The sequence below is a fragment of the Oncorhynchus mykiss genome, chromosome 4 (assembly GCF_057628025.1).
Source record: "Oncorhynchus mykiss isolate SJ-2025 chromosome 4, ASM5762802v1, whole genome shotgun sequence".
Lineage (NCBI taxonomy): Eukaryota > Metazoa > Chordata > Actinopteri > Salmoniformes > Salmonidae > Oncorhynchus > Oncorhynchus mykiss.
In genome coordinates, this window is record NC_143025.1 from 40,129,572 (window position 1) to 40,157,277 (window position 27,706).

The following is a 27,706-nucleotide window of genomic DNA, read 5'->3' on the forward strand; positions in this document are numbered from 1 at the left end:
AGACTACACCCAGACATCGGGTATGTGTCCCATTTCTGGTCTGATCTCACTACCTGGGTCCCCAGTGTTTGCATCTTCGCTGGTAGTGAGAGGGGAAGAGATTGAGACGGGAGGAGGTGGTGGAGAGTGTGTCCGTACAAAATCGAGTATTATTAAGTCAGTATTTTAAGAGAGAGTTCAGCTCAAGTGTCTGGGTAAATCCTCCCATCTGCTCAGCTCAGCTTGTCTCCTAATGTCCTTCTCCCCCTCTCTCACACTTCACACACTCAGGAAGTGGGGCTGGCGCCTCGCACTCATACTACTAGTACAGCCTGCAAGGAAAATGCCTCTAGCAACATTTAATACACTATATATACACAAAAGTATCTGGACAACGCTTCAAATTAGTGGAGGTGGCTATTTCAGCCACACCCATTGCTGACAGGTGTATAAAATCTAGCACACAGCCATGCAATCTCCATAGACAAACAATGGCAGGATAATGGCCTTACTGAAGAGCTCAGTGACTTTCAGCGTGGCACCTGTCATAGGATGCCACCTTTCCAACAAGACAGTTCATACATTTTTGCCCTGCTAGAGCTGCCCCAGTCAACTGTAAGTGCTGTTATTGTGAAGTGGAAACTTCTAGGAGCAAGTGGTAGGCAACACAAGCTCATAGAATGGGTCAGCCGAGTACTGAAGAGCGTAGCATGCAAAAATCGTCTCTCCTCAGTTGCAACACTCACTACCCAGTTCCAAACTGCCTCTGGAAGCAACGTCAGCACAATAACTGTTCGTCAGGAGCTTTATGAAATGGGTTTCCATGGCCGAGCAGTCGCACACAAGCCTAAGATCACCATGCGCAGTGCCAAGCGTCGGCTAGAGTGGTGTAAAGCTCGCCGCCATTAGACTGGAGCAGTGGAGACGCATTCTCTGGAGTGATGAATCACACTTATTGGACAAATCTGGGTTTAGCAGATACCAGGAGAACGCTACCTGCCCAAATGCATAGTGCCAACTGTTTGGTCGAGGAGGAATAATGGTTTGGGTCTGTATTTCATGGTTCGGGCTAGGCCCCTTAGTTCCAGTAAAGGGAAATCTTAATGCTACAGCATCCAATGACATTTTAGACGATTCGGTGCTTCCAATTTTGTGGCAACAGTTTGGGGAAGGCCCTTTCCTGTTTCAGCATGACAATGCCCCTGTGCACAAAACGAGGTCCATACAGAAGTGGTTTGTCGAGATCGATGTGGAAGAACTTGACTGGCCTACACAGAGCCCTGACCTCAACCCCATCGAACACATTTGGGATGAATTGGACAGGACTAATCGCCCAACCTCACTAATACTCATTGGACTAAGGCTGAATGGAAGCAAGTCCCCGCAGCAATGTTCCAACATCTAATGGAAAGCCTTCCCAGAATAGTGGAGGCTGTTATAGCAGCAAAGGGGAGACCAACATAGTAATGCCCATGATTTTGGAATGAATTAAACTTTTTTGAAACTTTTGCTCATGTAGTGTAAGCACTAAGCATAGTACTAACTACACTACAACTGCGTCTTCTAAATAACTGATATAGTTGGGTCTTTCCACGAAATAAGTGCTTTTTGTGTCCCTTTGATATTTTAAGTAGAAATTGCACACACATTTTAAAAGCCCTTTATGTTAAACGGAGTGCTCTTTAACATAGACATTTCTATAAATCAGATTTTTTTATATAAATAAAGACCTGCTAAAGTGCCCGAATTCTGCATTTTGACATGTCCCTTTGCGCAACAAAGCAGTTGCACTGATTCTCCCACTTTCATACTGGAGTCTGGCCAGAATGAGTCTGTCTCTAACAAACAACAAAATCTGGAATAAAATCACCATCATGCGACTTACATAGTAATACTGGTTCCATTCGCTGGCCGCTTGGGCGTGGGCACTCTGAGTGTGTGTGACAGGGCTGGGTGGGAGTGTGTGTGTGGAGGGAGGTGGCACGGTCATGAAGCCTGGCATCATAGGGATGGAGCTGTAGGCTGGCAGCACCGACTGGGCACCACTGTTACTGACCGCATGTAGAGACACACCCAGCGGCTTACACACGTCAGCCTCCTGGGGGGGGGGGGGGGGGAGCGAGAGAGAGAGCGAGAGAGACAGAGAGAGAGAACGAGAGCGAGAGAGAACACACACATAGTTACTGACCGCACAGAGAAACCCACACAGGGGCTTATTCGCATCCGCCTCCTGTCATTTCACACACAGATACAGCAACACTCTTTGACACCTCCTGTGACGTGACACCTACTCTGGTGTGGAAGGACAGCCTCTCCCAGCAGGATATCCATGTCCTGGGTTAGGGTAGGGGAGTGTCATCATCTCCAAATAAACACACCAGCATCTAAAGAGCACAGGCCTTCCACACCAGTGGCTCACTGACATACTACTCGGATGAATTACACCCCACGAGGGGTAAGAAGGGGGCAGAGTGGGGGGGATAGACTCAGGGAGGGGGGATAGGATGGAGCAGCTAAGGTGGGCGAGTGGAGGTCACTACAGTTAACCAGAGAGAGACGTGGCAAGGATGGGATACAGTGTGAGCTGGGTTATTAGACGTAGCAGGGATGGGATACAGTGTGAGCTGGGTTATTAGACGTAGCAGGGATGGGATACAGTGTGAGCTGGGTTATTAGACGTAGCAGGGATAGGATACAGTGTGAGCTGGGTTATTAGACGTAGCAGGGATGGGATACAGTGTGAGCTGGGTTATTAGACGTAGCAGGGATGGGATACAGTGTGAGCTGGGTTATTAGACGTAGCAGGGATGGGATACAGTGTGAGCTGGGTTAGAGAGGCTAGACTGGGGTTATACACCGTCTGGGACATTGGATTGGAGGTGTCGACTAGGGGAGGGTTTGGGGGTAGGAGTGTCGGAGGCTCGGCATGGGATTGTGTGCTCTGAGGGACAACGACACTCTGTACTAACAGTGACATAGTGCACAGTAGTGTACCTTGGTGGGTTCTCTGTTCTGGTAAGCCTGGGGAGGTGGCTGGGTCACGGGAGGCTGAGAATAGTACTGACTGACAGCCTGCATGTAGGAGCTGTAATCCCCATAGGACGGCGCCGCCGCCTGCTGCTTGGACACAACACAGATAATGTTACACACACACACACACACACACACATAGGCTTTTAAGACACACAGGCTTTTAAGACACACACACACACACACACACACACACACAGGCTTTTAAGACACACACACACACACACAGGCTTTTAAGACACACACACACACACAGGCTTTTAAGACACACACACACACAGGCTTTTAAGACACACACACACAGGCTTTTAAGACACACACACACACACACACAGGCTTTTAAGACACACACACACACACAGGCTTTTAAGACACACACACACACAGGCTTTTAAGACACACACACACACACTTTTAAAGACACCAAGGAGACAGAGGAGGAAGGTGATAGTTTTTCCTGAAGAGTAACGTTTCGTATTTGATGACATTAGGAGGGACATGTGTGACTATGTGCGCCAGAGATGGCGTCGTCACGCCGACATCTTCACAGTTTGATCCCACACCGCTATGTCGTGACTGCGAGGGGCCAGCCACGGTGTGTGTGCTTGTATAAAACTGCACTACTTCCCCCACCTTGCTTTACAGTATACAGTGTACTGCCCTCCATGTTGCTTCGGTCAACGTACCCGTTTGTTATGATTCTGTCCCAAAATCAGTGAACACATAATGGAGTATCTGAGCAGAGAGTCAATGCACCTGTGTGTGCTCCTTGGCGTAGTCCACAGCTTGGCTCTCCTGGGGGGCAGTGCTGTAGCTCTGGGCTTGTGCTTGGTAGTGCTGGTACCACTGCTGAATGGCCTCCTACGACACAATCACAACAACATTACATTATTACACACACACACAGTAATAGTATGGTAGCTGTAGTTGTGTAGTGTGCTGCATGTTGTTTTGGTAACATTGGATTACTCATTTCCATTAAAGCATGTTTGGATTTGATTTGAGTAGAGTGGTAGATGAGAGAGTGAGAGATGAGAGAGAGAGGAGAGCGAGCGAGAGAGAGAGCAAGAGAGAGAGAGCGAGAGAGGAGAGAGAGAGAGAGGGAGCGAGAGAGGAGAGAGAGAGAGAGGGAGCGAGAGAGAGAGAGAGAGAGAGGAGAGGGAGAAGAGAAAGAGACATCTCTATATGGTGTTGCAGTGCGAGGGAGTAGAGCACCAGATGGAACAGAATATACACAACTATTCAGTATCTTTCTCCATCTCTCACTCTCTGTTTCTCTCTCTCCATCTCTCACTCTCTGTTTCTCTCTCTCCATCTCTTTCTTATTCTTCCTTTCTCTCTAGATAATTCTCATCTCTCATCTTTTTACCTCCCTCTCCACCACAACCCCCCCCCCCCCCTCTCTCTCTCTCTCCATCTCTAACACATGACAGATTTGTGAGGATGTGCAGAAACAACTTGTCCCTATGAGGAAGCGTGGAGGACTTTACTGTGCATGGGCTCAACAGTTTGTGTGTGCGTGTGTGTGTGTGTTACCTGTGAGTATGCCTGGCTGTAATGGCTGTAGTCTGCAGAGGTATCTGTGCTGTAGGGCGCTGGGGCGTGAGAGGTGGAGGGTTGGGAGACAGGTGGCATAGCACTGCTGTACATCCCAGCCAGAGGCTGTCCTGCCTGCGCTTTACCGGCCACCGGGGCTGCACCACGGAGCAAACAACCACGCAGAGAATACAGTCAAATACACATTCATGTAAAAACAAAAGGGGAAATCATCTGTTAAAGTTAAATCGACTTCCTTTTTTTAAATAAATATATATATATATATATAGCAAACCCCAACAATCTTAATAAACGTGCATTCCTCCCTTCACTCATTGTTTCAGACGGCGTCATACCCGGGAATGTGAATGTGTCTGTCTGTGTACCTCACCTTGCATTACCATGCCAGGTAACACACTAGCTAGATTCAGGTAGGGGTTGGAGGGCAGCTTCATCTCTTTAGGAGGTTCACCCAGAAGAGAGATATGACAGCTGGGAGCCTGAAGACACAGACAGAGATAACCCCTCACCTTACCACGCGGTCACTAAACCATCATTAAACAACCCATTTGGCATGATTTCTGAAACGCACGCCATACTAATTCCACATGAATGCATTCAACAATACACAGTGCCCTACAGATGTCCAAGTGACAATGCTGTACACCCTTGGATACTAAGTGTGGCCTGCCACCCTGCGCCACCATCATCCCTCTATACATTAGCCTTCCGCCACCATACAGCCTTGTGGAACTGCGTCACTGTATCATGTAAGTCAAGATCCTATGACTCATATCCACCCCATTAAACATACTTCACAGTGGCAGTCAAATGCCGGTGCCTGGCGGCCACACACAGAACACACACCGACACCACACACACACTGTTAATTACTGTGCTCATGGGGGGAGCTGGGCTCCGTTATGGTGACCCTGTGGCTCCTGTAAGAGGTTCTCCAGAGTGGGAACGGTGGGACAGGAATAATAATGAAACTCAGAGGTGTGCAATCACACACAGAGAGAGAGAGAGATGGAGAGAGAGAGAGCTGGTGGGCAGAGGAGAGAGCTACCGGTATCTCAGTCAGTGCCAGCTCTAGAGCCTGTTGTATTGTTGTGCTGTGTCTGAGCTCTATACTCACTCCACTAGCTGCGCTGCTGTCGGTGCTACTGTGGCTGTATAGGCCGAGCTGGTGGGCCCCTGGGGCTTTGGGTGGAGGGGGGCCCGGGCTGCTCATTCCCAAGTAGCTCTGTCCCTGGTGCTGAACGTGCATCGTGGTCCCAGGAGGCGCTGGCTGCCTGTCAGAGGTTGCGGTGGAGATGCAGGCCCCATTCAGCTCCCCTCCCCCGGCTATACCCAGGTGTGCCCGCGCCTGCAGGTAGGGCATCATGCCCGCTGCTGACACCGTGGCCTGACTGGTCGCTGGCAGGGACTCCTGACCCAACTCTGTGGAGGGGAGAGAGGGGGGGGGGGGGGGGGGTGAGGAGAGAGAGCAAGGATAGAGGAGGAAGTCGGACTGTCACACCAGAGGCAGATTCATTCGCAGACTGGGCCATCTGCTTCTGTGAGTCACTTTACTTCCTGCTAGCCTACAATACACTACAGTCAAAGTAAACACAGTATGGTACGCCTGCTGTGCTCAGACTATAGGTTTCTCAACATTCTCATTCTTACTCTACTATTAAATCCCTGTTAATACAATGTGCAGCACAATGTAGCCAACACAAAAATACCATTATCTAGCCGGGAGCAAGTGAAGATGACATGAACTCAGGTTAAGGCGTTACGGAACGGAGCACCTCCTACAATAACATCTATTCACCAGCAGCAGAACAGGCCCCCCCCCCCCCCCCCACCCCACTCCGTTTCATCCTGCAATCCCCAGATTTCATTCATTCCAGCTGCTTATATCCCTGTAATGAAGGACCTGCACAGCCCAGAGCAGTCAGCCATTATGGGCCTGCAGCAAACAGCACAATACCAGCAAACACAGATAAATGGACAACATCCCCCAACAGATGCATACTCATTTCAATACATTTCCATAAATACTGACTTTGTCATTTGGATGATTTGAATTGCAAATGTAGGGTTGTCTGGTTGAGAAGAACAGTCACAGACACGAGGCAAGACCCCCAGGCTAGGTGGTGCTAAGGGGGGGGGGGGGGATGTGGGTCTATGCATACCCAGCCCAGGCCACTCACCGATGGGGGAGTCACCCAGCAGACCTTTGCCCAAGGTCATGTGGGCTGGAGGTCTGAGACCCAGGGCTTTCTGTAGGAGGAGACGAGAAGGGTCACCCAGCAGACTGGATACCTGGGGAGGGGAAGAGAGCGAGAGGAGGATAAAGGAAAACAGGCGGGGAAAGAAAGATGACAGGGGAGGTGATGAGAATTGAGTGAGAGTGTAGAGAGCAAGCGAGAGGCGGATGACGGGAGGAGAGAAGTAGAAGAAACGCAAAGGAAACGATGGGCGAGATGATGCAGAGATGGATAGCGACTTCACAACTCCACCGGCGCGGCTCCCACTTCCGTCTACCCGCTGAGAGCACTACTACCACTGCTGGAGCTAACGGAGGACACAGCAGCGTGTGTGCACATTCAGATACCTCTCTCTCTCCTCTCACACCCTCTCTGCATACGGCTGTAGCTGCGATGTCACAATGTGCTTTTAAAAACGGCATCAAATATGCAGGAAGCCCAGAGTTGTGCAACGCATCTCTTCGCTGCTGCAGCACATAGGAACGTGCAGGAAATACAGAGAGAAGAACGTCAGTCTCTATGGGAACTGAAGTTTCAATATTACGAGAATTATTCTTATTTTTTTACTGACGCAAACCAATCCTTTCTGCACGGAACCCATTAACTGTGCAGAGTAGGTTTTCCCTAATGTTGTGATGTTTCATTACAAATGACTGACAGAGGCAGCCAACCAAAAAAAAAAAACACACACACACACACACGTCGTCTCACATTGCTGATGTGCTTGTCTTTGATGTGTAAGAGCTGCTGCTGGGCCAGCTGCATGTGCAGGAGGTTCTGCAGAACCAGCCCGTTCCCCAACATGGCACTCTGGGAGAGAAACAGTACACACACATTTAGAACATACTGTAACACACGTTGCCACATTTCTCCAGTCCCTGTAACCCATTCTCACCTGCTGTACCTTCCCCAGTTGTAGCAGGGCTGCTGTGAGGGGGGGTCTGAGGAACGGAGAAAGGCTGGGGTGCCGCCCGTACTTCCCTGGAGATGGAGGGGGGCGGGGGAATGGTAAGAAAAACGGTTCATCTTGGAGGATAATGGAAGCTAAATAGAAAAAGATTTCTTTATTAAACAGCTCAAGAAAGTGTTTCTCGGGCACATTGTAGACTTCACAGAGCTACGGCGCAGAGCAAACAGAGCATGGGAATCGGCACTGAGATATAGTCTTAGCCATAACTCCAGCTAGTGACCCTCGAACCCCTCAGAATAGATGTACGCGTCAAAGCTAATGGTAGCTACCGCCAGAATAGGTAGAAAGTTTAACATTTAATCAGGGGCTAATTTTAGACTTCGCCCCAATTGTGTGTTCTTCTTTAAAGAGCCAGCCGCTCAGCCTCCACTCCCTCCTGCTCTCGTCTGTTCTGATGGAGGCTGAGAACAAGTTCATTATAACAGATGATTAGGCATTCATCAAAAAGAAAGCCTGCTTAGAATTGATTGGACGGGACATGCTATTCAAAAGGCCACGCCTATCTTTCACAGAGAGGAAGAGACGGATACAAATCTCCCTGATAAACGACATGTTAGTAAATAAGTTATTAATGTCATTTACAATAGTCCTCCAAGGAAGAGAGTCCAGCTAATTGCTGCCTGCCTGGTGTGTGTGTGTGTGTGTGTCACCTCCTCGTTTCCCAGTGTGGTAGGGCCTCATGAGGATCTGTAGGGCTGCTGGGTTGGTCATGCTGTTCAGTAGCTGAGCCAGGTTGGGCTCCGGCAGTAAGCCCTTCTTACTACTCAACATCTGCCAACACACACACACACAAACACACAAAAGGGAAAGGTTAGCACGGCTTGCTCTCAGACAGTGTGGTGTAGTGTAGTGACAGTGTAGTATTGTAAAACGTGGTAATAGTGGTGGAATCGTGATGGTGTCATATACTCTGTGTGCTAGTTTCTGTTTCTGTGTGGAGCCTGGGATCTCCTCATTAGGCTGTTCCTGATGGCACCATGGTCACTTGTTTGCAGCAGGGCACCCATCTGCTACTGGAGAACAGGGAGGGAGGGAGGGGGAAAGGGGCAGAGAGGAGGGGAGAGGGAGGGGGAGGGAGAAATCTAGCAGTGCTTCAGGTCTGCTCCTTACGCTACCGCAATGTGTTTTCTGTGAGCCACTAAACCAAGTCAAGGGGTCAGGACGTGCCTTCCCACTGGGGGCCGGGGAGGAGATGTGGGGGAGTCCTCTCCATATGTTACCATATGGAGCTTCAAGCCAGGGGATAGAACGAGGAGTAGGATGGGTTGGCTCGGTTTAGGCCAGATTCTCAGCCAGAGGGCAAGGAAGACAACACACTAGCTAAACACCCCGAGCTTGGTTCGACAGTACACACGCTGGAATTCAAGCGCCTCAAATATTCCCTACTCATTATGTGACGGAAACTGATGGAACTAGAAATGCTAGCACCTGCAGGGCTGAGCTTAGCAGCACAGTACAGCACGCTCTAGCCCGCAGACACTGACTCACAGAGTAGACGTTCGCAACAACATTACCAAGATGATATTTACCCTAGCCTTCAAACTAAGTTCAGCTGAATTCAGGATCGCTTGTATCCTGTTAAATGCGGGAAGTACAGTGTGCATTACTACCTCTGATGGCACGCATTTTAGCTTGCCATACAGAGTGTGTATCATACAGATTGTATATTAGTTGGGTATTGAGTGAGACAGGTTTGTCCCCGAAGCACAGTTTGATCTGTCGCTGACAGCGTCTGTCAGAGGGAGAAGAAGAAAGGAGGGTCTCTCTCTCTTTCTCTCTCTCTCTCTCAAAATGTCAGTGCGCATCAGTGTCAGTGTGTTTGGTTGGTTGCTGGCTGGTTCCTTCAAGCATCAGAAAGCCTGACTCCCACACAATCACACCAGAGAGAGGGAAGGAGAGGGAGGGAGGGATAGAGAGAAGAACAGAGGGGGGGGGGGGGGGGGGGGGTCCATCTGGTCCTGTGTTCACACTCAGTTTCACAAACTGAATAAAATGACAGGAGGAATCCTCCTCTGAGTACAGTGGCTCTCCTCCGTGTCTCCTCTATTTGTCTCCTTCTCTCCTTCCAGGGTTCTACCCCTTTCCTACACACTCCTCAGTAGTTGGTATTCACACTTACCTTATGCATGTGCGTATCGGGCTTTGCAGACGTGGTTCCCTTGCGCGCGCTGAATACATTTAATTCAACCGCTGAAAACCCTCCTACTTGCTGGCCAACAGATTTTCCCGTGGAGTTTTCAATTCAACAGGGTTCCCAGTACATTTATCTTAAGCCATCCCTTTAAATACGGTGTACCTTTTAGTTCGAATTTTGTCCATAGACTAGAATATATCGAGAGAACGGGATTCAGAATATTAAGGATCAATGAAAGTAAGCCACCTAAATGTACAGTGCATTCAGAAAAGTGTTCAGACCCCTTCCCTTTTTCCACATTTTGTTACGTTACAGTCTTATCCTAAAATGGATGAAATAAATACAAATCCTCATCAATCTACAAACAATACCCCATAATAACAAAGCAAAAACAGGTTTTTAGAAATGTAAGTATTCAGACCCTTTGCTATGAGGTACATCCTGTTTCCATTGATCATCCTTGAAATGTTTCTACAACTTGATTGGAGCCCACCTGTGGTCAATTCAATTGATTGGACATGATTTGGAAAGGTACAAACCTGTCTATATAAAAGGTCCCACAGTTGACAGTGCATGTCAGAGCAAAAACCAAGCCATGAGGTCGAAGGAATTGTCAGTAGAGCTCCGAGACAGGATTGTGTCAAGGCACAGATCTGGGGAAGGGTACCAATACATTTCTGCAGCATTGAAGGTCCCCAAGAACACAGTGGCCACCATCATTCTTAAATGGAAGAAGTTTGGAACCACCAAGAGTTTTCCTAGAGCTGGCCACCTGGCCAAACTGAGCGGGAGAAGGGCCTTGGTCAGGGAGGTGACCAAGAACCCGATGGTCACTCCAGAGTTCCTCTGTGGAGATGGGAGAATCTTCCAGAAGGACAACCATCTCTGCAGCACTTCACCAATCAGGCCTTTATGGTAGAGTGGCCAGACGAAAGCCTCTCCTCAGTAAAAGGCACATGACTGAAAATAGCTGTGCAGCGATGCTCCCCATCCAACCTGACAGAGCTTGAGAGGATCTGCAGAAAATAATGGGAGAAACTCCCCAAATACAGGTGTGCCAAGCTTGTAGCGTCATCCCTAAGAAGACTCAAGGCTGTAATCACTGCCAAAGGTGCTTCAACAAAGTACTGAGTAAATGGTCTGAATACTTATGTAAATGTCATATTTCAGTTTTCATGTTTTATACCGGTTTTTGATTTGTCATTATGGGGTATTGTGTTGATATTGATGAGGGGCAAAAAACTATTTTATACATTTTAGAATAAGGCTGTAACGCAACAAGATGTGGAAAAAGTAAAGGGGTCTGAATAATTCCGAATGCATTGTATGCATAATTCACGTGTGTTTCAGCACCAATTGGCAGATTTAAAAATCCGTTGATCTTGTCGATTATTTAGGAGAGCCTGGGCGCACGAAAGAAAGAAGTGGTTTGATTCATTCAGATCTTCAACCCATGTTAATGTTGGATGATTAATGTACATAGTATTATAGTAGGGAGAATACTGTACAATAGTAGGCTCTACCCTCATCTATTACCTGCACTAACCATGGAACTGTGTGATGACACGACCAAGTATTGCGCCATGCGATGGGTTCAAACTGTTACAAACTGGTCTGCGCTCCGCTCCATAACCATTTAATTTAGCCTACGTCTTTAAAAAAAATATATATATATATATATATTATCAACTGTTACTAATGATGCTCAGCAACAACCACACGTCCGTGCCAGCGTTTACAGAGGAAGCACGTGAAGGTAAACAAAACCATGTAATTTAATGGAATGATAATGTCGGTTGTACCAAAACGAAGGGAACTAAAGAGTAAGTAAATTGGCAGTTGAATATGTGTGGTTGTTATGCCTGCTAAACGGTCCATCCTGAGAGTGGCTAATATTTAACATGATAGAAACAGGAGACAGAGGCAGTCTATCGTTTAAGACACTGTGGAGTTCCCATCCCTGCAAGTTAAAAGGCAGCGCAATTTAAATTCTGCATAATGGAACAGCATTTCATACATTTTACTGTGGGGAAAGTTGATGTGTTGGTGTCCCATTTGTCTACAGCGATTAAAAAAAGGTCAAACGAAAACAAGTCTCATTTATATTTACAACTCCCTTATCCAAACGGACGACTCATCTACCTAGCTCGTATCAATACCTCTTATCAAGTTGCAAGTAACAGCGCACGGATAAAGGTGTTATTTCCATTGGAAAAGGTCAAAGGTGGTGGAATTATTAGGGAATAAGGTCAAGGTCAGAAGACGGCGTATCTGTAGACACACGTCCAGCGCACATTCATTTAGTCCATCTCCACCCCCAAACGAATCGCGGGTGAACGGCGTGCTTTTCTCATGCTTCAGTTCAAGGTCAGAATAGGCATAGAGGGAAAACTGCATTAAAAAGGGAATTCCGTTCCATTTACACACGCTTGACTCGGGTCGGAAATCGTCCCCCTAATGAATAGTTCTCATTGAATGTTCCCTCTTTAAGTCTATACTGTCTCGAGGCTATAGGCCTACCTTGTATCGCTCTGTTATACACATGCAAATATCAATTCCATTAAGATTACTACAGTAAAACTAACGGACATAAGGGTTGATCACTTTCAACAGAGACCTGATATACAGGGTCGTGTGAGGACAAGAATCTATACAATACTACACGGTACTACTGCATTCCTAGTGCCGGATCACCTGGTATGTGCTGGAATACCTGGTATGACCAGTGAGAGTTCTATTTAGTGATGTTGCAGTGTCGACAGACTGACAGTTCCTTCAGTTCCTGACAGCTCCACAGGTAGAAATTTGTGAATGGGGGAAAGATGAGGTGCTGCTTTTGCTTGTGCAAACTTGTGTGTGTGTGTGATTTTGTCTGTGCATGGGTTTGATTACATTCGAGCAGTGTGTGTGTATGTGTGTGTGTGTGCGTGTGTGATTTTGTCTGTGCATGTGTTTGATTACATTCGAGCAGTGTGTGTGTGTGTGTGTGTTGGTATGTTTGTTACAGCGGCAGTGGGCGCAGCATGATTTCCTTTCGTCAGAGGGAGTGGGTTTATTGTGAGCCAGTCCTACCCTGGGACAACTGTAATTATAACTGCCACCGTTATGGTGACTGTAACAGCCACACAGCACCAGAGAGAGAGAGAATGAGTAGGAGGCTATTTGTATTCATGTATATGTATGTATGCATGTATGAATGCGCACAAGCATATTGAGTGAGCGTACGCAGCAAGTCAATGGAACCATCCGTTTATCGAGGTGTGCAGTCCTGACCATGGCACATGCATTTCCAGGTTGTCCCTAGTTTGTACTGTATCTGAATCAGTAAAATGGATCTCTATTTTCTATTTTTAATAAATGTGTGAGGTGGGAGTGTTTGTATATCTACAGTATGTGTCAGTGTGTGTGTGTGTGTGTCCAGTCACTCACCACGCCCTGAGCAGCTATGAGCGCGGCCAATGTGCTCCTGCCTGAGGTTCCGGGGGTGCAGAGAGACAGACGGATCTCCTGTCCTCCCACCAGTGTTTTGTCCATCTCTATCAGAATGGCCTCCGCCTGCTCTGCACTCTCATACTCCACCACCCCGAAGCCACGCACCGGGCTGCCCTCATCCTGGGCCAGCTGTAACACAGAGAATACACGTTACAACCACACACCTCACTCGAAACAGCACAGAACTAACGAACAAACAAGCAAACAAAACCGTGCGTGAACACTCTCCTATTCCATCACAATTACAGTGTGTGTGGAATATTTCATGCCGCCAGAGACTGGCAATTACTTGACACATTGGAAAGAATTGACAAAAAAAAGCAGAGCAAACAAGAATGCTATTTGGCCCTTAACAGAGATACCTGACCACTGTGACTGACCCAAAATCAAGGAAATCTTTGACACCGTACAGACTCAGTGAGCATACAGTAACCTTGCTATTGAGAGAGGCCGCCTAAGGCAGACCTGGTTCTCAAGAGAAGAAAGGCCATGTGCACACTGCCCACAAAATGAGGTGGAAACTGAACTGCACTTCCTAACCTCCTGCCAAATGTATGACCATAGAGACACATATTTCCCTCAGATTACACAGATCCACAAAGAATTCGAAAACAAATCCAATTTTGATCAACTCCCATATATATTGGGTGAAATACCACAGTGTGCCATCACAGACGCAAGATGAGTGACCTGTTGCCACAAGAAAAGGGCAACCAGTGAAGAACCAACACCATTGTAAATACAACCTATATTTATGTTCATATCATTTCCCTTAACTATTTGCACATCATTACAACACTGTATATAGGCATAATATGACAAGTCTGTTATTTTGGAACTTTTGTGAGTGTAATGTTAACTGTACATTTTGTATTGTTTATTTCACTTTTGTTTATTATCTATTCCACTTGCTTTGACAATGTAAACACAGAGAGAGAGAGAGAGAGAGAGAGAGAGAGAGAGAGAGAGAGAGAGAGAGAGAGAGAGAGAGAGAGAGAGAGAGAGAGAGAGAGAGAGAGAGAGAGAGAGAGAGAGAGAGAGAGAGAGAGAGAGAGAGAGAGAGAGAGAGAGAGAGAGAGAGAGAGAGAGAGAGAGAGAGAGAGAGAGAGAGAGAGAGAGAGAGAGAGAGAGAGAGAGATTTACACCCTAATAGATAAACATGTCCACCAAAATATACGCTTGCTTTATCGACTTCCAAAAAGCATTTGATTCTATTTGGCATACAGGACTGTTCTACAAAGTTATTGAAAGTGGTGTAGGGGGTAAAACATATGACATACAGTGGGGCAAAAAAAGTATTTAGTCAGTCACCAATTGTGCAAGTTCTCCCACTTAAAAAGATGAGGCCTGTAATTTTCATCATAGAGCAACTATGACAGACAAAATGAGAAGAAAAATCCAGAAAATCACATTGTAGGATTTTTAATGAATTTATTTGCAAATTATGGTGGAAAATAAGTATTTGGTCACCTACAAACAAGCAAGATTTCTGGCTCTCACAGACCTGTAACTTCTTATTTAAGAGGCTCCTCTGTCCTCCATTCGTTACCTGTATTAATGGCACCTGTTTGAACTTGTTATCAGTATAAAAGACACCTGTCCACAACCTCAAACAGTCACACTCCAAACTCCACTATGGCCAAGACCAAAGAGCTGTCAAAGGACACCAGAAACAAAATTGTAGACCTGCACCAGGCTGGGAAGACTGCAATAGGTAACCAGCTTGGTTTGAAGAAATCAACTGTGGGAGCAATTATTAGGAAATGGAAGACATACAAGACCACTGATAATCTCCCTCGATCTGGGGCTCCACGCAAGATCTCACCCCTTGGGGTCAAAATGATCACAAGAACGGTGAGCAAAAATCCCAGAACCACACGGGGGGACCTAGTGAATGACCTGCAGAGAGCTGGGACCAAAGTAACAAAGCCTACCATCAGTAACACACTACGCCGCCAGGGACTCAAATCCTGCAGTGCCAGACGTGTCCCCCCGCTTAAGCCAGTACATGTCCAGGCCCGTCTGAAGTTTGCTAGAGAGCATTTGGATGATCCAGAAGAAGATTAGGAGAATGTCATATGGTCAGATGAAACCAAAATATAACTTTTTGGTAGAAACTCAACTAGTTGTGTTTGGAGGACAAAGAATGCTGAGTTGCATCCACAGAACACCATACCTACTGTGAAGCATGGGGGTGGAAACATCATACTTTGGGGCTGTTTTTCTGCAAAGGGACCAGGACGACTGATAAAGGAAAGAATGAATGGGGCCATGTATCGTGAGATTTTGAGTGAAAACCTCCTTCCATCAGCAAGGGCATTGAAGAAGAAACGTGGCTGGGTCTTTCTGCATGACAATGATCCCAAACACACCGCCCGGGCAACGAAGGAGTGGCTTCGTAAGAAGCATTTCAAGGTCCTGGAGTGGCCTAGCCAGTCTCCAGATCTCAACCCCATGGAAAATCTTTGGAGGGAGTTGAAAGTCCGTGTTGCCCAGCAACAGCCCCAAAACATCACTGCTCTAGAGGAGATCTGCATGGAGGAATGGGCCAAAATACCAGCAACAGTGTGTGAAAACCTTGTGAAGACGTTTGACCTCTGTCTTTGCCAACAAAGGGTATATAACAAAGTATTGAGATAAACTTTTGTTATTGACCGAATACTTATTTTCAAATTTGCAAATAAATTCATTAAAAATCCTACAATGTGATTTTCTGGATTTTTTTTCTAATTTTGTCTGTCATAGTTGAAGTGTACCTATGATGAAAATTACCAGCCTCTCTCATCTTTTTAAGTGGGAGAACTTGCACAATTGGTGGCTGACTAAATACTTCTTTGCCCCACTGTAATTAATTCAATGTATACTGGCAATACGTGCAGCATTAAAATTGGCAAGAAAATAACAGAATTCTTTAACCAGGGGCGGGGCCTTCATCAATGTTTTAATCTGAGCCCTGCACTCTTCAATATTTACATCAACGAATTGGCCACTATTCTATTCTCAGCCCCTGGTGTTAGTCTCCACAATTCAGAAGTTAAATGCCAACTCTTCACAGATGACCTATGCCTGCTGTCACCCACAGCACATGGCCTACAGCAGAGCCTGGACCTGCTAGAGCAGTACCGCCAGACCTGGGCCCTGGCAGTAAACCCCAAAAAGACTAAAATAATGATTTTCCAGAGAAGATCCAGATCTCAGGGAATTAGACCAAAGTTCTCAATTGGTACAACATATATAGAGTACTACACACACTACAATTACTTAGGTTTAAAAATAAGCTCAACTGGACACCTTAATGAGGCAGTGAATGAACTGAGAGAGAAAGCACGCAGGGCATTCTACGCCATTAAAAAGCTAAATCAAATTGAAATTCCTATTCAAATTTGGCTAAAACTAATTGAATATGTCATTGAACCAATTGCACTTTATGGCAGCGAGGTGTGGGGTCCACTTGCAAAACAAGATTACATCAAATGGGACAAACACCCCATTGAAACCCTGCATGCAGAGTTCTGTAAGATTCTCCTACATGTCCAGAGGAAAGCTACAAACTAGGCCAATATACACTAATAATAAAAACTCAAAAAAGTTTTGGAAACATCTAAAATACTGTGACCCCCCTCTCATATCATTACCAAGCCCTGCAATACCAAGAGCTGAGCAAAGAAAAGTCCCCTCATTCAGCTGGTCCTGGGGCTGAGTTCACAAACCTGTTCTACTAACACACTGAAGCCTCAGGACCAGAACATCCAATCAATCAGGATAAACCAAAACTACAAGACAGTCAAAACAAAACTATATTGATTATTGGGAAACACAAGCACAAACACAAAGCAAAATGCAGTGCTATCTGGCTTACTGATGAAAACCTTGACAAAGTACAGGCTCAGTGAGCACAGCGTTGCCATTGGGGCAAACCTGGCTCCCTGTAGAGGAAAGGCTGTGCAACCACTGCACAACAGCAGAACCTGAGACAGAGCTGCATTTCTTGACAAAATGTTTAAAAAAAATATAAAACAATTTCCCCAAATTTGAAACCCTTATTCAAGGTTTCAAAGACCTCTCTGGTGAAAGTAGACTACCCGTCCTGTTGGGGGAGGACGCAGAGAGCTGTGGGTTGACAGCGCACTACATTGCTGCCTGCCATAAGTTGAGGGACAGTGTCTGACAGACCAATTAACCTGCACATGTCCTCTACTGTATGTTTATTGTTGAATGTATGGTTATTTTATCACTTGGTTATGGTTGTTACTGTTGTCCCGTTGACAATTTTGATTCTCATTTTTATATTGAAAATATCCTAAATAAGCTTTGGCAATATGTACATTGTTACGTCATGCCAATAAAGCAAATTGGGGAGGGAGGGAGGGAGAGACAGAAATTGAGAGAGAGTCTACAGCGGATTGTGAAAGAGCTCTGTTCAGCCCATTATCAAAGCGTCTGGCTTTCACAGAATCCACCTGAGCTATGAGAGATGTAATACAGCTACTCCTACTCGTCCCGGCTTTCTCTCTAAGACTTAGACAAATAAACACACACAGTCACACAAGCACGCACACATACCGTACACTCACACAGACACACAAAATGAACACTGCTCTTCTCAGTACTGACACAATGACAGAGCAGTTTCCTCACCATAAAGGGCAGGCTGGTTTCCATCCAATTTGGACGGTGATTCACTGATCTTGTCCGTCGGGGCGTCTGCACTGACGGAAAGCTTTCTTCCAAAAAGCATTTTGATGAGTCGGTTAAAGAAATGAACAATTCAAAGAGGCTTCTTCTTTAAGAACAGGTCCAGTCTTTTGTTAAATAGCAGAAAACAAATCATTCAGTCAACATTCATTCCGGGTTATTGGCTATGGGTATAGGTTCGACACGCAGCATTGCATTTGGTTTCAGAAAGTAGGCCGGCCCTCTTCAAAGTCTGGCAGATAGACGCATTGCGTGCTTTTTCTCTAGAAAGCCCTCTTGCATACACTTCCTCCATAACTTAAGTCATTGTTAACTTTCAGACCCGGAATCAGGGTTGGCATCCCTTCAATCTCCACCGAGTTCTTTCTTTTTTTCCACCTCTCATGTGGAATGATCTCCCAAACTCCTTAAAGTTGGTGGAGTTGGTGCCTCCAGGGTAATTCAGGCAGATGTTAGAGGGCCTTTTTTTTTTTTACTGAAGAATGTGTTTGTTTCATTTGATTGTGTATTGCTTTTCATGCACAGTGTAATTGATGTGTATAATCTGCGAAAGAGACAGCGATCTCAGCATATCTTCCTGCTTAAATAAAGGTTCAATAAAATCTAAAACAATAAGCAATAGCAGATACAGTGGGTATCGCTGTATTCACCAAATTCTTATTTACAACGACGGCCCAGGAACAGTCGGTTAACTGCCTTGTTCAGGGGCAGAACAACAGATTTTTTACCTTGTCAGCTCGGGGATTCGATCCACCAACCTTTCGGTTACTGGCCCAACACTCTAACCACTAGGCTACCTGCCGTGCTTAGCTCCAACCTGATTATTTTTTATCCAGAACAACACCCAAGTCTTTGCCGATATCAAGCATTACATGATGCAGCCACCGCCACGTTTGAGAATAAGGAGGCATTTACTCAGTGACGTGTTGTGTTGGATTTGAAGAATCCAACAGAGTAGTGTTTTTTTCCAGTATTACTTCAGTGCCTTAATCTGTATATTTGTATTCTTCTTTTCACTCTGTCATTTAGGACAGTGGAGTCACTATAATGCAGTTGATCCATCCTCAGTTTTCTCCCATCACAGTCATTGAACTCCGTAGCTGTTTTCAAATCACCAATGGCCTCATGGTGACATCCCTGAGCAGTTACCTTCCTGTTCTGCAGCTCAGTTCAGAAGGACCATGCTTAAAGAGATATTAAATATGTTATTGTTAGTCGTCTACCAATCACTGCCCTTCTTTACGAGGCTTTCGCAAAGCTCCCTGGTCTTTGTAGTTTAATCTGTGCTTGAAATTCAACACTTGACTGAGGGACAGATGTATGTATGGGGGACAGAGCATTCAAAAATCCTTTCAACCCCTATTATTTCACACGGAGGGAATCCATGTAACTTATTGTGATTTGTTAAGCCGCATTAGTTAAATCTTGTCTAAACACTGGGGGTGAATAGTACTAATATTTTAGTTATTGGATTTTTATTCATTTGTAAAAATGGATCAAATGTTTATTTCACTTTGACACTGGAGTATTTTGTGTAGATCAATGCCCCCCCCCCCCAAAAAAAAACAAATACATCTATTTCAATCCCTCTTTTGGAATGCAACAAAATGTGAAAGAAATCCAAGAGGGGAATATTTATAATACCCAGTGTAAAGTCTCCTGACACAGAGTTATTATTGCTACACGGGTCGCGGTCCATCAAGAGGAGTGAAAGCAGATATGGAGGGATGGAAGGAGGGAGGGGAAGAGAGACAGATAGATGGATGGATGGAGAGAAGGAGAGAGGTCAGTCAGTAAATTCCCTGCCTGGAAATGTGTCAATTTAAGCCCACTGTAATTTGACAAGGAGCCATTCAGCCTCGTACTTGATTACGTCCCAAATGGCACCCTATTCCCCTTGTATAGTGCACTACTTCTGATCAGGGCCCATTGAGAATAGGGGGCCATTTGGGATTTTAATTTAAAAACTGTCATACATTTACATGGCAGCCTAATGGAGCTTGCAAGAAAGGTATGGCACTGTAATTGTGCGCGTGACATTCAAACGTGAACCTTGAAAATGCAGACCAACTGACAATAACATAGGCTTCCTGCTCACTGCCGGCCACAGTTCAGCTAGACGGAAAGGTTTGACAAGGCAGGACTGAATCGCATGTAGTACAGATTCTCCATACCATAACGAGGCTGCTGTCATAACCCTCCATCGCACATCCTCTCACACCACCATTTCCTCTCCTCAACTCCCACTCGTCTGCCAGTCCCTCCGGTCTGAGAGAGGGATGAGGAGGAGAGGTGTGTAGGAGGAGGTCGATAGGCCATCAGCATACATTAGCCATACACTATGGAAATTACCTTCCTCTCCTCTTTACCAGTCTACCACTTCAACGCCCTGAGGGAGGGAGGGAGGTTGCCGTGAGTGAGTGATGGCTGCGAGGGCAAAGCAAGAGAGAGAGAGAGAGAGAGAATGAGTTAGAAAAAGAGAGAGAGGCACATACATAGACTTTGCAATCTCACACAAACGCATTAAGCTGTTATGCTCATTCATATTCTACACAAAGTGTGTGTGCGTTCAGTGCGAAGGCCAAATTACAGAGGAAGAACTTTTTGAGGCTATTAAATCCTTTCAGTATGGAAAAACCCCAGGGCTTGATTGGATACCGGTAGAGGTATATCAAGCCTTTTTTGATGTACTAAAAGCTCCATTGTTAGATTGTTTTAACTACCCCTATAGAAATGGTAGTCTGTCAGGTACTCAGCAGGAAGGTCTGATTTCTCTATTATTAAAACAAGACTGGAGGGCCCTTACACTTCAATGTTGTGATGCAAAAATACTAGTGAAATGCGTAGCATTCAGAATTAAAAGGGTTTTACCAGGTATTGTTCATCCTGATCAGACAGGTTTTTTTATATGGACGATACAGTGGAGATAAGATACGACAACTACTCGAAATAATAGAACATCATGAAACATCTAAGAAGCCAGGCCTGGTATTTATAGTGGATTAGGCATTTGGCATTTGATAGAGTAAGACTGGATTTTATTAATAAATGCCTGGATTTTTTTTATTTTGGTAATTTTCTTGTAAAATTTTATAAATAATGTATAGCAACCCCAGGTGTAAAATAGTAAATAACGGCTACTTCTCAGAGAGTTTTGAATTGTCAAGGGGAATTAAACAAGGGTGTCTGCAGTCACCATATCTATTCGTTATGTCCATCGAAAAGCTAGCTATTAAAATCCGATCCAGTAACAACATTAGATTAGAAATCCAAGACTTAAAAACAAAGGTGTCCATGTATGCCGATGACTCAAGTTTTATATTAAGTACGCAAGCTAGTTACCTAAAACAAATGGGCTGATGGCATTCATCAGTTTACTCACTTACTTATGGCGCTGCCTACTCCTGATAATTCATTTTTCAAATCATATGAAAAAAAAAAAACATTTAGCTTTATCTGGGACGCTGAACCAGACAAAATAAAACGTGCCCATCTATATAATGAATTTGAATTAGGTGGGTTTAGATGATTAAATATAAAAGTAGTGCTTCAAGTTTTACTTGAACCCTAAACGGTTCTCAAGTAGATTAAGAAAAGCTCATCTATCATTTAAAAATGGCCTTTTTTGCCTTTGTGCAGATTGCCATGTCTCATTTTCGATTAATTAAAAATGACTTTTTTCAAATTATCTCTCTTTTTCAAACAAGCATTGCAGAGATGGCTAAAATTGTAATTTCATCCCCCTGAAAACATTACAACAAATATTATGGCTGAACTCAAATGTGCTGGTTGATAAAATACCTGTATTTATGGGAAAGATGTTTGATAAGGGTATTTTGTTCTTAAATGATATTGTAAATTGGAATGGTAGAGTTATGTCCTTCATGGAGATATCAGAATTGTATGGGAAGGTCTGCTCAATCCAAGAGTACAACCAATTAATTACAGCATTACCCAAAAAATGAAGGAGGCAGGTGGCAGCGGGAGGAGGTAGGGAACTTGTCTGTCTGCCCAATATAAAGGATCAAAGCTGGCGGAGGAATAAAAATAGCATAAATAGGAAAGTATACCAGTTTAATTTGAGGACCAGGATGTTGAGAACTGTGCCATACAGATTGCAAAATCGTTGGGAAGAGATTTTTACAGGGTGTATGAGTTGATATATAAAACAACTAAATATTCAAGACTTCGTGCTTTTCAGCCAAAATTATTATATAGAATTCTTGCCACCAACAAAATGTTGAATATTTGGGGCATAAAATCATCGAAGCTGTGCAGATTTTGTCGTGAGGATACAGAATCAATAGACCATTTATTTTGGTATTGCCGTAGCCTGTTTCTGGTCTCAGGTTCAGGAATGGTGGAAAATGCATAGCATTGATCTAAAATTGACCCTAGAAATAGGAGATCTGGAGAGACCGGGTCAGTCAATTACTAATACTATTAGTAAAAGTATTTATCTTCAACTTGCAATCTGTGGATTCTATTAGATTAGATAGATTGAAATTGTATGTTAAACATCACAGTATAGTTGAAAGATATGTGTTGCGTAGAAACCCGAAGAGAGTGGCCAGCAGAGATAGATGGGATGGGCTGAGGGAAGCTGAGGGTTGAGATGTGGAATTGGAGACAAGTGGGAGTGGAGTTGCTGTGTGGGGGATAGAATGATGGTCAAAGATACGTTTTTTTTTAAAGTCCAAATAAAACATAATAAAAAGTCAGTTTGAATGACAGAGGGGCAGTGTTTTTACGCTGGTTTGCCAGAGGCTGATGCCGTGCAGGTGTTTGTACACATGCATATACACACAGACTCATTCAAATAATGTAGTAGTGCCAAACATACACACAAACATACACAGTTGGCATTTGACAGTTGACAGTTGGCATTGCTAATCTGACCCTGAGGGCTCTATATACAGAGCAGAGAGTAGGAGCTGTAATTTAGCTGGGTGTCAAGCATCTGAGAGGGAAACCAAACCCTCAGAACAGACACCAGCACCGACCCCATTGGGTAACACAGTAATAAATCCGTTAATCAGCGTCTAACAGGTAAAAATACGAACACTACTGATGTTCTCGTCCAATGGTAAAGGAATAGGGAAATAAATGGCAGCTGGCCAGTGTGCAATAGCTTTCCCTACACAACCTGAAAATATGAACTGATGGCGAGAGGGTTTGGCTGACTGTGATCATTAGTGGCCTCCGCTCTGCACTTCCACTGAGCCACTGACATCTTTCTCCACTCCTCCATTCTTCCCTTCCTTGGTCCCTGGTCCATGTCCAGTGCTGACATAAAAACTAAAACATTTAGAGAGAGCCCCACCACCCCCCATCCCCACTACCAGTCCCTTTATAATATGAATTGCATTCATCTCCCCCCTCAGGATGAGGTTACTTCTGCTTCTTCGACATCACAATCATGTAAAAGGCCAACTACTGTGGACACGTGTGTGTGTGTGTGTGTGTGTGTGTGTAGTGTTCATTATCCCCATCTTTCTGTCTCTATCATGGTGTGTGTGTGTGTGTGTGTAGTGGTCATTATCCCCATCTTTCTGTCTCTATCATGGTGTGTGTGTGTGTAGTTGTCATTAGTCCAATATTTCTGTCTCTACCATGGTGTGTGTGTGGGTGTAGTGGTCATTATCCCAATCTTTCTGTCTCTATCATGGTGTGTGTGTGTGTGTGTGTGTGTGTAGTGTTCATTATCCCCATATTTCTGTCTCTACCATTGTGTGTGTGTGTAGTTGTCATTATCCCCATCTTTCTGTATCTACCATGGTGTGTGTGTAGTGTTCATTATCCCCATCTTTCTGTCTCTACCATGGTGTGTGTGTGTAGTCGTCATTATCCCCATCTTTCTGTCTCCATCATGGTGTGTGTGTGTGTGTGTAGTGTTCATTATCCCCATCCTTCTGTCTATCATGGTGTGTGTGTGTAGTGGTCATTATCCCCATCTTTCTGTCTCTATCATGGTGTGTGTGTGTAGTTGTCATTAGTCCAATATTTATGTCTCTACCATGGTGTGTGTGTGGGTGTAGTGGTCATTATCCCCATCTTTCTGTCTCTATCATGGTGTGTGTGTAGTGTTCATTATCCCCATCTTTCTGTCTCTACCATGGTGTGTGTGTAGTGGTCATTATCCCCATCTTTCTGTCACTACCATGGAGAGTGTGTGTGTAGTGTTCATTATCCCCATGTTTCTGTCTCTACCATGGTGTGTGTGTGTGTGTGTGTGTGTGTATGTGTAGTGTTCATTATCCCCCTCTTTCTGTCTCTATCATGGTGTGTTTGCGTATTGGTCATTATCCCCATCTTTCTGTCTCTATCATGTTGAGTGTGTGCGTGCACGAGTGTGTAAAGAACATTGTGTGTTTGTGTGTAGTGGTCATTATCAACATCTTTCTGTCTCTATCATGGTGTGTTTGTGTGTGTGTAGTGGTCATTATCCCCATCTTTCTGTCTCCATCATGGTGTGTGTGTGTGTATGTGTAATGTTCATTATCCCCATCTTTCTGTCTCTATCATGATGTGTGTGTATGTGTGTGTGTGTGGTGGTCATTATCCCCATCTTTCTGTCTCTATCATGTTGAGTGTGTGCGTGCACGAGTGTGTAAAGAACATTGTGTGTGTGTAGTGGTCATTATCAACATCTTTCTGTCTCTATCATGGTGTGTGTGTGTGTAGTGTTCATTATCCCCATCTTTCTGTCTATCATGGTGTGTGTGCATAGTGGTCATTATCCCCATCTTTCTGTCTCTATCATGGTGTGTGTGTGTAGTGTTCATCATCTCCATCTTTCTGTCTCTATCATGGTGAGTGTATGTGTGTGTGTGTAGTGTCCATTATCCCCATCTTTCTGTCTCTATCATGGTGTGTTTGTGTGTGTGTAGTGGTCATTATCCCCATCTTTCTGTCTCCATCATGGTGTGTGTGTGTGTGTGTGTGTAATGTTCATTATCCCCATATTTCTGTCTCTATCCTGGTGTGTGTGTGTAGTGTTCATTATCCCCATCTTTCTGTCTCTATCATGGTGTGTGTGTGTGTGTGTAGTGGTCAGTATCCCTATCTTTCTGTCTCTATCATGGTGTGTGTGTGTAGTGTTCATTATCTCCATCTTTCTGTCTCTATCATGGTGAGTGTGTGTGTGTGTAGTGGTCATTATCCCCATCTTTCCGTCTCTACCACAGTGTGTGTGTTCATTATCCCCATATTTCTGTCTCTACCATGGTGTGTGTGTAGTGTTCATTATCTCCATCATTCTGTCTCTACCATGGTGTGTGTGTAGTGTTCATTATCCCCATCATTCTGTCTCTATCGTGGTGTGTGTGTGTGTGTGTAGTGTTCATTATCCCCATCTTTCTGTCTCTATCAATGTTTGTGTGTGTGTGTGGTGTTCATTATCTCCATCTTTCTGTCTCTATCATGGTGTGTGTGTGTGTGTGTGTGTGTGTGTGTGTAGTGTCCATTATCCCCATCTTTCTGTCTCTATCATGGTGTGTTTGTGTGTGTGTAGTGGTCATTATCCCCATCTTTCTGTCTCCATCATGGTGTGTGTGTGTGTGTGTAGTGTTCATTATCCCCATCTTTCTGTCTCTATCAATGTTTGTGTGTGTGTGTGGTGTTCATTATCTCCATCTTTCTGTCTCTATCATGGTGTGTGTGTGTGTGTGTGTAGTGTCCATTATCCCCATCTTTCTGTCTCTATCATGGTGTGTTTGTGTGTGTGTAGTGGTCATTATCCCCATCTTTCTGTCTCCATCATGGTGTGTGTGTGTGTGTGTAATGTTCATTATCCCCATCTTTCTGTCACGATCATGGTGTGTGTGTGTGTGTGTAGTGTTCATTATCCCCATCTTTCTGTCTCTATCATGGTGTGTGTGTGTGTGTGTAGTGTTCATTATCTCCATCTTTCTGTCTCTATCATGGTGAGTGTGTGTGTGTGTAGTGGTCATTATCCCCATCTTTCCGTCTCTACCACAGTGTGTGTTCATTATCCCCATATTTCTGTCTCTACCATGGTGTGTGTGTAGTGTTCATTATCCCCATCATTCTGTCTCTACCATGGTGTGTGTGTAGTGTTCATTATCCCCATCATTCTGTCTCTATCGTGGTGTGTGTGTGTGTGTAGTGTTCATTATCCCCATCTTTCTGTCTCTATCAATGTTTGTGTGTGTGTGTGGTGTTCATTATCTCCATCTTTCTGTCTCTATCATGGTGTGTGTGTGTGTGTGTAGTGTCCATTATCCCCATCTTTCTGTCTCTATCATGGTGTGTTTGTGTGTGTGTAGTGGTCATTATCCCCATCTTTCTGTCTCCATCATGGTGTGTGTGTGTGTGTGTAATGTTCATTATCCCCATCTTTCTGTCACGATCATGGTGTGTGTGTGTGTGTGTAGTGTTCATTATCCCCATCTTTCTGTCTCTGTCATGGTGTGTGTGTGTGTGTGTGTGTCATGTTCATTATCCCCATCTTTCTGTCTCTATCATGGTGTGTGTGTGTGTGTAGTGTTCATTATCTCCATCTTTCTGTCTCTATCATGGTGTGTGTGTGTGTGTGTGTGTGTGTGTGTGTGTGTGTGTAGTGTCCATTATCCCCATCTTTCTGTCTCTATCATGGTGTGTTTGTGTGTGTGTAGTGGTCATTATCCCCATCTTTCTGTCTCCATCATGGTGTGTGTGTGTGTGTGTAATGTTCATTATCCCCATCTTTCTGTCACGATCATGGTGTGTGTGTGTGTGTGTAGTGTTCATTATCCCCATCTTTCTGTCTCTGTCATGGTGTGTGTGTGTGTGTGTGTCATGTTCATTATCCCCATCTTTCTGTCTCTATCATGTTGAGTGTGTGCGTGCACGAGTGTGTAAAGAACATTGTGTGTGTGTGTGTAGTGGTCATTATCAACATCTTTCTGTCTCTATCATGGTGTGTGTGTAGTGTTCTTTATCCCCATCTTTCTGTCTATCATAGTGTGTTTGCATAGTGGTCATTATCCCCATCTTACTGTCTCTATCATGGTGTGTTTGTGTGTGTAGTGGTCATTATCCCCATCTTTCCGTCTCTACCACAGTGTGTGTGTGTGTTCATTATCCCCATATTTCTGTCTCTATCCTGGTGTGTGTGTAGTGTTCATTATCTCCATCTTTCTGTCTCTATCATGGTGAGTGTGTGTGTGTGTGTAGTGTCCATTATCCCCATCTTTCTGTCTCTATCATGGTGTGTTTGTGTGTGTATAGTGGTCATTATCCCCATCTTTCTGTCTCCATCATGGTGTGTGTGTGTAATGTTCATTATCCCCATCTTTCTGTCTCTATCATGGTGTGTGTGTATGTGTGTGTGGGTAGTGTTCATTATCCCCATCTTTCTGTCTCTATCATGGTGTGTGTGTGGTGGTCATTATCCCCATCGTTCTGTCTCTATCATGTTGAGTGTGTGCGTGCACGAGTGTGTAAAGAACATTGTGTGTGTGTGTGTGTCTAGTGGTCATTATCAACATCTTTCTGTCTCTATCATGGTCTGTGTGTGTGTGTGTGTGTAGTGTTCATCATCTCCATCTTTCTGTCTCTATCATGGTGAGTGTGTGTGTGTGTAGTGTCCATTATCCCCATCTTTCTGTC

The 27,706-nt window shown here is 44.8% G+C and overlaps 1 protein-coding gene across 4 annotated transcripts in view; it reads right to left on the minus strand.

Moving 5' to 3' along the window:
• The window catches only part of LOC110521000 (ribonucleoprotein PTB-binding 2), a 130,472-nt gene that overhangs the window by 4,261 nt on the left and 98,505 nt on the right, over positions 1 to 27,706 (minus strand). For 2 of the 4 annotated variants that reach the window (XM_036968784.2, XM_090232005.1), the window contains exons 4-14: positions 13,337 to 13,528; positions 8,424 to 8,544; positions 7,699 to 7,784; positions 7,515 to 7,613; positions 6,747 to 6,858; positions 5,684 to 5,988; positions 4,937 to 5,045; positions 4,546 to 4,703; positions 3,766 to 3,870; positions 2,974 to 3,096; positions 1,865 to 2,077 (exon numbers count right to left, since the gene is read on the minus strand). In XM_036968784.2, coding sequence (XP_036824679.2) covers positions 1,865 to 2,077; positions 2,974 to 3,096; positions 3,766 to 3,870; positions 4,546 to 4,703; positions 4,937 to 5,045; positions 5,684 to 5,988; positions 6,747 to 6,858; positions 7,515 to 7,613; positions 7,699 to 7,784; positions 8,424 to 8,544; positions 13,337 to 13,528 — 1,623 coding nt within the window. The remainder of the gene's footprint in view (positions 1 to 1,864; positions 2,078 to 2,973; positions 3,097 to 3,765; positions 3,871 to 4,545; positions 4,704 to 4,936; positions 5,046 to 5,683; positions 5,989 to 6,746; positions 6,859 to 7,514; positions 7,614 to 7,698; positions 7,785 to 8,423; positions 8,545 to 13,336; positions 13,529 to 27,706) is intronic. The other 2 variants (XM_036968785.2, XM_090232007.1) reach the window with 1 other exon arrangement.